General features: G+C 34.4%; 1 protein-coding gene across 1 annotated transcript; it reads right to left on the minus strand.

The window, feature by feature from the left end:
• LOC109848376 (dolichol kinase EVAN) lies at positions 374-13,597 on the minus strand. Its single transcript, XM_020417841.1, has 14 exons — positions 13,336-13,597; positions 12,446-12,558; positions 11,560-11,766; positions 11,310-11,414; positions 9,666-9,736; positions 9,484-9,558; positions 9,143-9,366; positions 6,884-7,073; positions 6,728-6,793; positions 3,453-3,541; positions 3,219-3,333; positions 1,626-1,677; positions 1,416-1,516; positions 374-805 (listed from the first exon to the last, which is right to left on the minus strand). Exons 1-14 carry the CDS (start codon positions 13,521-13,523, stop codon positions 692-694), a joined length of 1,710 nt encoding a protein of 569 aa, XP_020273430.1. The 5' UTR covers positions 13,524-13,597; the 3' UTR covers positions 374-691.

A 14,482-nucleotide genomic window follows, 5' to 3' on the forward strand; every position in this document is an offset into this window, starting at 1 on the left:
GCACTATGAACTGCCGCGTCTTAGCCGCGGCACTATGAGCTGCCGCGCTGTAGCCGCGGCACCATGAGCTGCCGCGCCCACACGCTGTAGTTTGCATTGTTCTGTGAATTCACATTGTTTTGTGTTGATTCACAGATCCTTTTGCTTCCTTTGGGCTTGTATGATCTCCCATGACTTAGATACTGATGTTTATCACCTTCTCTTTGTCTTGAGTGATATTTGGATGTCTGTAAGCATTTTTGACGTCTACAGTACACAAGTAAATTCTCCAGAAAAGGAAATGATCTTTTACAAAACAACGAAACCAGGATCAGAGCAGACCTTCTCAGCAAATAAACGCGTTGTTCCTATGAGAACTAATAACAGGAAAACCAAAGACAAAACAAATTAAGGTTGACTGATGTATGCAACTGATTCTACAAGCGGTAACTATTATTTACATTCTTGAGCAGTTCGTGTGGTCATATAGTAAGCTTTGAATAATACAAGAAGGAAATCGTTGTATCACTGTAACATCGTAATAACACAAATTAATTCTTCTGAGCTATGATCTGATTTGCCTACAATCTATTGGCCGACTTGCCATCTCTATACAGGAGTGCTCAAGGTGCCGTATAAAAAATTGGGTTAAATAAGTAAACAGAAATGATATACATGTAACGAATTTGAAGTAGATCATGGACTCACTGTTTCAGAGACAGAGAAGGCTGTAGAATACAAGAGGGATAAAAGCGTTGTCAAGCTGTGCCGTGTATGCTTCCAATAAACCACTCGCAGTAACTGCCACAAGCAGTGAAAACCAATGCTGCAAAAAGGAAAAAAATGAACCTGAATAAATGCCTATGCCTATTAAGACCTGTTTGCAGTACTTGGTATAATTCTATGCATTCAAAAATATCCAATCCAGGGCCGGTTAGGCTTACCAAATCCCAGGCAACATGTAGTTAAAACAAGATTTCAAACTCTAACTCGGAAGTGATCAAGGCCCAAGTGGATTTAAAATTAAGTTTTCTCTAGACATGTCCAATGTAACTTCAAGTTATTATTGTGAATGCAGTTCCATATTTCTACTTTCTCTTGTATAAATGCAGACCTAGTTGAATAAACAATTTTTTCACAAGGATTGTGGTTAAACTGTTGCAAGATTATTGGCACGGTTGAAACATGCATATGCCCACTACCTTATCCTATCTGACTAACCTTCCTACTAAGTCCACGACAAAGCCTGCTTAAATCTGGGAAAGGTCCAGATGCTACTGGCAGGCTATTGGAGCCAGTTGACATACCTATATGCAATGATGGAGCTAATTCACTCCTATGCCATGAAAACATGGCATTTACATGCAAAGAACATGCATTACACAATGCAACTTTCTTATCCTTCTCTTTAATTGAAAGAAAGGGTGAGATCAAACCTGGGATGGTACGTAACCAGTGGATGCTAGAAGAGGCAGGAGTGCCGAGCATGCCACCAAGACAGAAGTTATGCCAGCTGCAGTGCCTTCAATTGTTTTTTCTAAGAAGACAAAGCATGTCATAAGTATTCAGGGAAAAAAAGTTCTCCTAAAAGAAACAGTTATGAGCTAGCATCACTGGGAAAAAAAAGTAAGCATAAGTTATCTTACTGCCATTTTTGCTCCAACGAAGAACACCATACTTGTGGCCAACCATTGATGCCTGTGGTAATACACATGATAGCACGAGGTTGATTAGAGAATATAATATCCAACAAGCCAAGTCATACATTTAAGGAATAAACTATCAGAAGAACCACCGAAAGAACTCACAGGGAAGAGTTAAAAGAAGGGTTAATTGCAGCTAGACCTCCAGTCATATTGTTGTTTTGAACTCACTATCCCTCTAGTTTTGTTGTTATGGATAGACCCCTTGAATGAATTTTTGTTTGTCGCTCTTACCTTAGGGGTCTGTTTATTAAAAAACAGCTATCTATTTCTTCGAGCATAGAAATGTCAAAAAAAAATTCACTCGGAGGGTCTATCTGCAGCAACAAAACTATAGTAGTAGTAAGTTCAAAACAGTAACACTAAGGGGGTCTATCCACAATTCACCCTAAAAGGAATATAACCTACTAGGTTTTCAATGCCATCAACATTCCAGCAACCACAAGTAGAAATCACATAATTACCAAAATTAGCCAGATGCAGCGTTAAATATGACATATAGAAAAAAAGGGAGCAGAGGGAAGAGTGAAATGTCATCAATGGACATAGCAATGTGGACAGTTCTTATAATGGCTTAAAAGATAATAAGATTCGCCCTTGAAGAATTAAGTTTTGGTAATGCTAAGAGCATGATTTTCAAGTAAATCAGGAACCACTCTGTAACTGATCCCCTGCACTTCAGGTAATGACTTTGCCGTTGTGGTGGTGAACTTTCACAGCTATCGTTCACCTAGGAAGCAACCTAACAGCAGGGCATTGTGAATTAGCAATAGCACCTTTTGACTTAAAAAGAAGTCACCTAAAATTGGTGCTGCTGCATTTAAAGTCAGAAGCTTGCTTGTTTTAAGTTCTCCTCAGAACTACTATCCACATTAGCCCTGCTCATGGTCTTTCGTGTTTATAATTGCCACAAGATCAAGATCATAAATGGCATCCCATATTTGTGATAATTTATGTTTCCAGATGCTAAACTGAATCTAGGTACATCGCTAAGGCAATAAATTATTGAAGCTTTTTGAGTTAAATTAGAAGTAAAACTAACCAGTGTCTTGTAACCCATTGAGATGGCAAAAAATAGGTGCAAATAGCACATAAATGAAGGATAATTTTCAACACAAACCAGCCGTGAGCATTTTCTTAAAACTATCAAAAAAAATCCATAAAGCTTGCGGATTCATAATCCTGAGGAAATTAATAGAACTTATTTGGTTGGACGTACGAAGGGTTAACTACCATCAAGAGACTTCTAGTGGGAATACTGAATATAAAACAAACACATCTTTAGTAAAGGAAGAATCAAGATAACAAGATCCAATTTTGAAGCCCTATACCAGTTTGATCGAAGTATAAGACTCAACAGACTTGCGATAGAAAGAATTAAGAGGTGTCATCACAATGCATTGTTTTCTCATGAGGTCATATGCATGGGAAAAAAGAAGAAGAAATACCTGCAATGCCAATAATATAATCACATGCATACAAGAAAAGGATGGAAGCAGTTGAAACAACCCACACAGATCACCAACTAAAACTTACCATGGTATCACCGATACCCAAACTCAAAATCCCAGCAAAGGGCGTGAGAGGTCGATCGTTAAACCCAGACGACATCCATTTTGGAAGGGCACAACCCAGCAGGAGAGAAAAGTGACTGGAAAAAAAGGTTATAATTAGAAACAAGAGGCAATGAAATGATGTTTCCCCTACGGCCAAATTTTCTACGACACATTGTGCAGCGACTTTAAATAAATATGAAAATCAGAAAATCACCTAATGATAAGAATTTCCGAGTCACGATGATCAGTGAAAGCGCTCATGAACTGATGCACAATGTTTCCCAAGGGCCAAATTTTCCAAACCTGTTAAAAAGAATTTAATAATCTTAAAATAATAAAAGACTTGCCAAGAGCTTTTCTCATCCATTATCTAACATGGAAATATAGTTTCTCACATTTACTTAATATATACATGATTTTAACGAAATTAAAGGATATCTAATCTAATCTAATCTAATCTAATCTAATACTAATATAAGAGTGTGTTACCATGTTAAAACATTTTTCCCAAAAGTACCTCCAATTTATATTAAAAGACATGCATACATATATGAAGACACATACATGCATACATGAAATCATATACATAATACTTCATGCCTAATTACATAGCATACATGAAGAGATAGCCTTTTTTTGATTGTAGCATTATATCTATTTAATGACATCCAACTAAACCCTCAAAACTTTCCCATCACATAACCTCCTTTACTATTATTATAATGTAGCACTAGCACCGGCTCAAATTTTTAGTCCATTAAGAAGGAAAGTCATAGTATTAGAATGTACCATTAGAGTTTTCATTCACGGGGAATACCCTAGCCGTTGTTAGACACAAGAGTTACATTTCCATTATTGCATGTTAAATTAAAATTGACTTAACTTATGGTTTTATAACTCCATCAAACCCACTTAAATGACATTAATCCAATCAAAACTTTTGAAATTCTCCTCCTTTCCTATCACTATTATACTATAGATAAAAATTTCATCATCCCCATATATGTGTGTATCTTTCTCGTCATCGTTGGACCTTCGTTGGACCTTCATTGTTGCCTCTCCCCCGTCGAGATTGTTGAAGATGGCGTCTACCTCTGAGACCTCCACTGTGAACTCTAGTCTCTAGCGACACCTCGGGTCGAAGAGATTATGATATTATGGTAAATTTCTAGAGTTATATATATACAATATTATGTCACTTCCTTTCTCTCTTCAAATTATTAGTCTTTTCAAATACTGACTGTGTTTCTTCTTCTTTGGTTTGGTGCACATAGACGTACGTAAATCTCAAGAACCCAAGATATCATTCAGTTCATAAAGTAAATATAAAGTCTTACCTCATCCTCTTTCTCTCTTCCAGTTATTAGCCATTTCTCATACTAATTTTCTTCTTCTTCGATTTGGTGCAGATGAAGGAATATCATAGAAAGAAGATATCATTTGAAGGTTTGCTTCACAAAATTAAATGTTGTTCTTATTCTTTTTGATTAAAAATATCTATATAGTATATTTATGCAGCATTATCAAAGATGTCAGAGGTTTGATATAAGGGATGTTGGTTGTCTAAAATGCAATTAAATTATGGTTTTATAATTCTTCCATTAAAGCTACTTAAATTGCATTGATCCCATCAAACGTTTTCTAATCAATTTACTAGAAATAAAAATCCACCATTAATTGCCCAAATATATCTTTCCCATTTACCTTTCTCGCTATCGTCGGACCGCCATTGCAGGCGACCATCTGTCACATATTGTCGAGATTGTTGATGCCAGAGTCCGTGTCTTAGACCTCTGTGAACTATGGCGACACGACGAGTGGAGATTCTCAAATCATGGTAATTCTTGAGTTATTGGATTTATTTTGTATTCTTTTGAAAAATAGTGATTGAATTATTTATTTCTAATCCGGAAGCAAGTGTTATCATTGAGGAGCAAGAAGAATCGGTTGCTTTTCAAGCTTCCTCTAGATGACCTGAGAGGAGTTTTTGTTTTTCACTTAAGAGAAATTTTATCTATTTTGGAGGATCGAACTTCAATTTGTAGAAGCTCTATAATGCACGTGCAATTTATAAAAGTTTGTTAATGTAATTTCGAGCTTATCAGGCATTGATTAAAATTATTATTTTAACATCAAATGAAGTAAATATTAAATTATTCTTTAATTTTTTGAGCTCAAATAACTAACTAATTTTATTTTGACATTTACGTTTGCACCATATTCTTTAATTATTAGCGCCATATGTTAATTTTGAACAATTGACTTTCCAGCAATTATTCCAAGTATCTGGAGTTTTAAAATCAAAGGTAAATTAGTTGCTAATTTTAAACAAAAAATTAATTTGCAATTTGTAAATAAAATTATATCCAACATATATAATATCAATTTTATTATTTAATTGTTTGATATATCGTTATAATATATGATTTTATATTTTTAGTATACTTACAACATATTCCCGATTATTTCATCAAATATGGAAAAGTAATATGACTACACTATATTCCAAAACGTTATTTCAAGTCTCTTCATCATTTTCAAGCCATAGAAACGTTCAAAAAGTAAAACAAGTATGTATACATGCAATGCACACGCACTATACTAGTTATATGAAAAATGGGTAAAGGAAAAGCTCAAGCCACATAAAGCCGACTCAGTTTACATCATTAAAACTGTATCAAACATTAGGCAACTAAAATGCTCAATAACCTTTTTTGACAATGCCCACCCTTTTGTAGAGATCCCTCTTCAACTTTCAAAGTATATAATCAAAATTATAAAAAACTAAAAAATTAATTTTTCATCTAAACTCCAAATGTCAAAACATTTTGAACCATGAGAAATATGCATCTTTGCTCTTCATTCTTCAATTCGTTGGAGACTGCAACTCTACTGTGTTCCCATACATCTGCCATTGATGTATATATTTTGATTGGATGTTTTGGGAGATGACAACAGATGGTCATAATGGCATCTAGAGAAGGGGGGGGATCAGTGAAATAGGCTAAAGCTATGTTGCATGGACAGAGATATGGGGACACAGATACAAACAACAAAACACAACAGCACCTGAAAAATTCTAAAGATGAGTAAAAGCAAGTATAATGTTCAATACATGTATCCAGTATACATGTGTTTGACATGTGTTTTAAATCACACTTCATGTTTGAAGTAATGTGCTACATAGTTAAAGGGACGTTACTAATAGGGGACATTTCCTAGAACAATCTCAAAGATAGAAAACAATAATATTCCTATTCTTATCTAAAATGCTCAAGACTAAGAGGAACTTCTTTACATGGAAAAAGACTAGATGTAAAGTGCATTATTAGAATATTCAACTTATTCATGCATTTTATCAATAGAAATGAGATTAAAATCTTAAACCAACACGACCATCATCATCCACTTACAACAGCATATTAAATGATAAATCAGATTGCCAAATTACCTATTTAAGAGTTATAAGCATATTGAAACTTGACTTACTCGAATCATTTCTAATACCAAGAAAACTGCCAAAGCTGCACCAAATGCTAGATCGAGAAATAATGGCTGCATGCAGAGATGTTTTGTCATTAACTACTATGTTGAGACATACTGATGACAGGTCACAGATATATGGCTTTAGTTCATTCTCCGAACCTGAAAGAGAAAAGCGGGCAAAAACATTATAACTGCTACCATATGGTAGTACTTCCGGAGAAGGATCCTCTCTATCTTGCTGTGCTTTGAAATATTGTAGAATCGCAAAACAGAAACACAGATCACAGATATCCAGTACATGCATAACGCCATCCGTTTAAGTGGCTCAGAGAACACAAAAATAAAAACCCTGCAGAGACCACATCAACAAACATCAATTTCTCTTTGATAAATAGAACAATCCAGGAAGCACACAGAAGTTTGTATCCTAATAACTTCAATAGTGTCAAAATCTAGGCACGAGTAAACGACTTTTTTAAAATGATGAAGCTAGACATCATCTTGAGTTGATCAAAGAACAAAAGTAGAGCAAGAGAGAAGATAGTGTTGGTTTTTGCACAACACAAAGAAATTGGTTTTTGCACAACACAAATAAAATATCTTTTAGTTTCAATGATATAATATGTCAAAGATGTTACGCTGCAATGTATTGAAATATTACATTTATGTCTACAAGTTACCAAGAAATTAAAGAGGTAACACAACCGTCAGCAATCGTGTTAAACAGGTGAAAGTGAAACAAAGCATACTTTTCAAAGATAAGAATAATGAAGAAAAAAAATATTCTAAGTTGCTTACGAACATTGTACATTTTATGGGTTAGAATCATTTAGCAACAAACAGCTTCCCAGCAATGGTATATAGAAGAAATTAACTAAAATGTAATTGCTGACCAAAATCATAACCTTAAGACATTTGGAATAAAATGCCATAGAAAAAGTTGCTGTTTCGCACACGCACTGTTTCAAAAAATTAAATACTTGGGCCAAAAGAAGGATTTATCTTAATGAAGAAGGCACCATACTACAGATTTTTCTAGGCATGTACTATTTTGTAATCATAAGTTCATAACCATAATGGAAACTCAGCAGAAAGTAGAGGGAATCACCTAGACTCTTATCCTCTTCACAAAAAGGAGAGAAGGAAAGTGAACAAAAATCAAAAGAAAAAAGAGAATAAAGAAACTAAGAAAGCGAGAACTAATGGCTCAATTACACTCTATTTTTAGAACCATCACTAAAACACATCATATACTCATCAAGTGAATTGCATTCCGAACCATTAAATTCATGTTTCCCAAGCCGATGGGCAGACCACCACATATCATATGCACAATCAGTATTGCATATTTCAGTCGTCATATCTTACTGCAATTGCACTTTAGGCAAAATCGTGAAAGTCTCATGTTGAAGACAAAAGAACTTCCTTGACAGCTGTCACAGCACATACTTTACTATAAACATAAGGACGCTGGTGTAATTAAACTGTTTATTCTTTTTCAAGTCTGGGCATAAATATGCAGACTGCAACTAATACAGAGCAGCACCATAAGCTTATCAAAGATAGATGCCTCTAAGTAACAAGAAAGGAAGAAGCTTTAATAAATTAGACATAAACTATCTAGTTGAAATATTCCCATATGTGATATGTTCTGATCTTGGATGTTTTTATGTGGTCTATAATTTTGCTCCTTCCAAAATGTGCATCACTTGCAAGGGCTAGTCAGGTAATGGTGTAAAAGTGTTAAATTATCGTGATAAATTATCAATTCATACTGAAGTTGTATATCATAACAACAATAAATATGAGCCTAGGTATAACATCATTCGATAGATATACTGCTTCTACTGTGATCACATTTATTATTATTAGTTGAGATTTATCAGATTAAGAACTATTAAGAACAAGGAAAAATCAGTATGTAAGCTTTCTTCTCCGATACTTTCGGCACCAATAGGGATATTATTACTAGAACTGAAGGAACATAGTCCCAACAAAATTAAGAGTACCTTTACTATATTGAGAAGAATATAATCACCAAAAAGGATTTTTAGGATCCATAATCATAGCCTTACTAAATATTGACAAAATAATCCAATTAATTAGGTCCATGATGACATATTATAAAAATGAAAGATAAATGTTTATAAGAGGAAGTCGAAGCTTACTTTGTACCATGTCTCTTGTGATATATCATAACCATTATCATAAAATTCTACCGAATTATACCATTAAAATTCAACAGTAATAAGCATGATCAAGAGCCAATATTTGGTTCAGTTAACTAATAAGCATGCATGATTCTGTTATATCTAGAAACTGGTGTTATCTAAGAGCACTCCATAAGTGCTTATAACTAGGAAGAATACAAAGGAACAAAATTAGCAGAAGATAAGGACAAAGGTTAAAGATATATACCACGGCACAGGATGCACATGAAAATCCTGAATGAAGTACATCCATGCAGGAACTATCATAGTTAACATGACAAACAGAGAAACATAAAATAAAACAGATTTCCCAATCATTCTACATCTTCCCACTTCTTGCTCTGCAGACTTTGTGGGATTTGTGAAGTGTGACCAAATTCGAAGGGCAAATTTGTAAAATGTGGGCAAAAGAAGAATACCCAACAGTACTCCCTGTATTGGAAAAAGCATGTGATTACAATTAAGACTAATAGAAACTACTTCAAATAGTTCCAAGGATTATACCTTAATAACTGTAGAAACTACCTCAAATAGTTCCAAGGATTATACCTGAATAACTGTGCTTATTTCGCTTCCATTTCCAATTTGAACAAAGTTCAGTTGCGGAAATAGGAATGTGCTGATCTGCAAGAGACGTTAATCTCATAAGACAATAGTTGCTTTGCTGGCACCATTGCAATATATTTTTAAGATGAGCTGATAGAAAATTGCTTGATTATAAAAGAAGAAACCTTTGACAAAGTATAAGCCAGCATATCGCCGAAGTAGAGAACCAAACCACTAGAAGCAAGGAGTGCTTCGCCTGAAAATAAGACAAACAACTGAAGTAGGTTGTGAGAAAATAACAAACTCTGTTTCATTGTAAAACCTGAAGAGTACCTTTGATTAAAGCATTTATTGCAATTGACCTAAAAATTCAACCACATTCCTCAAAGTACAATCCAATAACTATAGCACTTACAAAAACTACTAGAGGAAATAGTCAAGCCTTTAACAGACAATGCTCATCATCTTTTCTAACTATACTATTTGCCAATAATTCTCAGATGCACTACTTATTATATGTGTGTGAGTGCTTGTGCGCGAGCACATGTATCACACATATAAGGCATTACATAATTTACATGAGTAATCATTCCCTGTATTATTTTTTCTTATCCAGAAGAAGCACACCTAAAAAGCGAGATCATTTTTTTTAGTCGAACTTCCATGTTGTGGATGACTTCCTGAAACATTACTATGACCATATTACATGCTTCCATTGATAGGAAACTCCGTTACTTTACAAACTAGAGAGTCAGCTCTTCTATCCGTCTTCCCCAATAGGGAAAGCACACAAGAAAAATGTAAAATCACCAGAGAACGAATTTCGTATTTGTAATGTCTAATTATCTAGTCATCATCAAACCAGGATAAATCAGAGTGTTTTCTGAAAAATCTTATGTCATATTCATCGATAATAAATCCAATAATCATAAATCACACTGGCAAGTTCAATAGCATTAACGAGCTAAAAATTAATTGAAATTCCTTTAGAAGTTAAAACAAAAGTAATTAAGCCCATACACACCATAGCATCAATGATTAAATCTGCGTTCTGAGATGAGAAATTTACATATAGTTTCAAGTTTCTTATCAGTTAAACTTGGTGACCAGTCATCAATTATCTATAATTGACATTTATTTATACAAAACATTCTGCAGACAGAAATTTCAAAAAATAAATGGCCATAATGCTCACTAGTCAATATCACTGGACCTACTGGTCAATAATCTAATTGACTTCAATTATTTATAGGGTGCTTGTCATATTGGACACCCCAATCTTTGTTAATTCTATATTAAACCCCAATCTTAATATTTCTAAATTAGACCCCCAGGTCCATTAAGATTTTTTAAACAAGAACCCCAAAGCTGTCAAAGTTATTTAAACAAGACCCTCAAATCTACTTAGATGTTTTAAAAATGATCCCCATTTTGACAAACATGAAGATTTGGGGGCCTAATTTAGAGATATGAAGATTTAAGGGTCTGATATAAAATTAACAAATCTTTGGGGGTTCTAATATGAAGAAAAGGAACCTTTATATCAATGAATCTTGTAGAAGGAAAGCTCCAAACTTCTACCCAATGGAATCCTTCTTTACATCTTTTGTTTGCCCTGATGCAATATGGTGCTGGATGATATTCACAAGTAAACATATGACTAGTCCATACAGCACCGAAAAAATGCAATATGATTTAAAGTATAACTATTTCAAAAAGGAAAAAAAAAAGGAAACAGTTCCACGAAGAATATGACAGCTGAGAACGAATTAGTACAAAGTTTAAAATTCAGATTTGAAGGATGGCTGAAGCTATTGATGAATATATACCTATTGAGGCACAGGATGGAAATGTCTGAAGAATATGTTGGATAAGTATCACAGTTACTAGCCCATGAATAAGCAACCACAATAAATCAAATGCAGCACACCATCCTGTAATACATCAAAACTGATTTTATTCTTTTGACAAATATTACTCCTTTAGTTAGTCAGCTAGCCAGAGGCAAGTAGTCAAATATCAAAATAACACCCCCCTCACTGTAACATAATAAAGCAATATATGTGTTAAAATACTGACCACTGTATGATTTTCTTGCAAAAGACAGATAGTATGTTAGTGCGTAAGCAGTTGTGTACAACAAGCTAAATTTTGAAGCTCTAGAATGCCATAGATTCAGACGACATGTGGCTGTGGGAGACTGTTGCAGCGTTTGATAGATGAAGATAAGCACACCAAAGCAGCTTGCCGATGCAGCCCAATATTGTGTACTCAAATATGCACTCCCTGCCCAAAGCAACAAGAGGATATTCTGATAGAAATCGCTAAAAAATTATGTGTAAATATAACATATAAGAAGTAAATGATGTCAAAGTATAGAGAAGATATCTTCCCAGTGTAGTAAATATCTCTAGAATCTGTTATAGACAATTAATACTAGAGCTCTTAAATGAGATGAACCCTTGCAATCAAGACCTTAAGCTGGAAAGGACCTTAACAAGTAACAATTGTGCTTGAATGGCCACTTCCTGTAATCCCCCACCCGAACATAGGACTCACACACACACAATAAAACCCCTTCCCCGAAAATGCCCACAAATTTTTTAAGAAAATAAACAACTGCCTCCTCCCCTCCATAAAGTCAAGGACCATTCCTTACAAGCTTTCCAATAATAGAAGAAAACTATGATGCAGGTATAATAATAAACTATCTAAATATGCTAGTCATTCTTTTAAATGTTCGAATGTAGATAAATACACATCATACATTGTTCCACTTTATCTGACATTCCTACAGTCATTGGCAGTGAACGGTTGTCTATGACTATATATCCACAAACTTTTAACAAAAAAGCAAAATACAGAGCAGTAGACAGACAGCACAAAAAACATGAAAGTTCCAAATATTTTAACAAGAACCAATCTGAACAAGGAACCATGCCTTGATTCAGATCAAGGAGTTTACCTTCGAGTTCAATATCATTCACTGATATAGCTCTTGACATTTGTATCAATCGCGATAACATAACAGTAGGAAGTGTAACCGCACCAAGTAGTATTCCAGATGAAGCACCGGGCCTGAACAAGAGATAAACCAATAATAAAGTTTGGAGTAAACAATCATTTCTATTTCCTAAAGCTACAAAAGCCTTCCAACTTCATATGTTGCAAGCTCACACAATTTACAACCAGAACAATTCATCCTATAAAATACAAGTTGCATTAAATTTTATGGAAAATGCATCATTTGCATACATTACACATGAAGAGTAATAAATAAGTAAAACACTAAAATTCTCTTATCAAATACTATTAGCATCAAAATCCCTAACCAACTAGAAGCCAAACCAACCTCACATCAAAACCCTAACTAATCAGAACACGGAAGATCCGGTCGATAATAAAATGAGAGAAAATTGTTTGAATTATTTACATATAGTACACATAAAGAGCGATAACAAAGAGGTAAAACCCTAAATTCTCTTAGCAGACACTATTAGCATCAAAATCCCTAACCAATCAGAAGCCAAACCAATCTCACATCAAAAACCTAACCAACCAGAGCACATAGGATCCGATCACGTAGAAATATTAGACCTAAGAAATTCGAGAATAAAATGAGAGAAGATTGTTTGCATTATTTACATACGTTACACATGAAGAGCGACAACAAAGAGGTAAAACCCTAAAATTCTCTTAGCAGACAGTATTAGATATCCCTAATCAACTAAAATCCAAAACAAGCTCACATCAAAACCCTAAAAAAATTCTCTTAGCAGACAGTATTAGATATCCCTAATCAACTAAAATCCAAAACAAGCTCACATCAAAACCCTAAAATTTTCTTACTCTCACCTCTGTTTGAAGCAATTTACGGCTTTCGAATTCTCCGCTGAGATCTCGACGGCGAGGCCTGCGATCGCGAGCAAACATAGGGCAAACGCCTCGTAGAGCAAAGAGAGAGGGATCGAGAAGAGGACGCGGGAAATGAAGAGGAAGACGACGGCTCTCTCGCCATTGCAGAGCTCGAAGGTCCCCGCCATGGCGCGATATCGAGAAGTAAAGAATACTGAGGAGAGTTTTTTTTTTTAATGATTTATTTTCGTTTTAGGGCCTGTTTGTTTCGTCAAAAAAAAATGCAGAAAGTGCTCATTTCTCTGAAGCAGTCAAAATTTGCTGTTTTCCCCATAATCATACGTTTTGTTTGCAAAAAATAACAAAAAATAAAAAGTAAAGTGGTGACGCCACATCAGAATTTTCTCCCGAAAATTTTCTGCTAAAAAACGGCCGATTACGGAGAAAAACCCCGTTTTTCTCTCTCCATACAAAAAAACGAAATCTCCATTCTCTTCCATTCTCGTTCTTGTCACCCCTCGCTAGGACTGTCCAAAACAGCCCGCGGCCCAGGCCCGGCCGGGCCGGGGCCCGGAAACTTCTCCCGAAAATTTTCTGCTAAAAAACGGCCGATTACGGAGAAAAACCCCGTTTTTCTCTCTCCATACAAAAAAACGAAATCTCCATTCTCTTCCATTCTCGTTCTTGTCACCCCTCGCTAGGACTGTCCAAAACAGCCCGCGCCGGGCCAGGCCCGGCCCGGAATAGTAGTTTTTTTAATTTTTTATTTTTTATTTTTATGTATTATATTATATATGTATATATAAATATATATAATATGTATTATATATGTATATATAATATATTTTTATATATGTATAATATATGTATATATATAATATATGTATATATAACATATTTCTATATATGTATAATATGTCATATGTGTGTATATATACTCTCTCTTAGTATATAAGTATATATAAGTATATATAAGTATATATAAGTGTGTATATATACTCTCTCTTAGTATATATACTCTCTCTTACATATAATATGTCATATGTGTGTATATATACTCTCTCTTAGTATATAAGTATATATATGTATAAGTATATATAAGTATACTTTCTCTTATATATATATATATATATATATATATATATAT

This window comes from Asparagus officinalis, chromosome 7 (genome assembly GCF_001876935.1).
Source record: "Asparagus officinalis chromosome 7, Aspof.V1, whole genome shotgun sequence".
NCBI lineage: Eukaryota > Viridiplantae > Streptophyta > Magnoliopsida > Asparagales > Asparagaceae > Asparagus > Asparagus officinalis.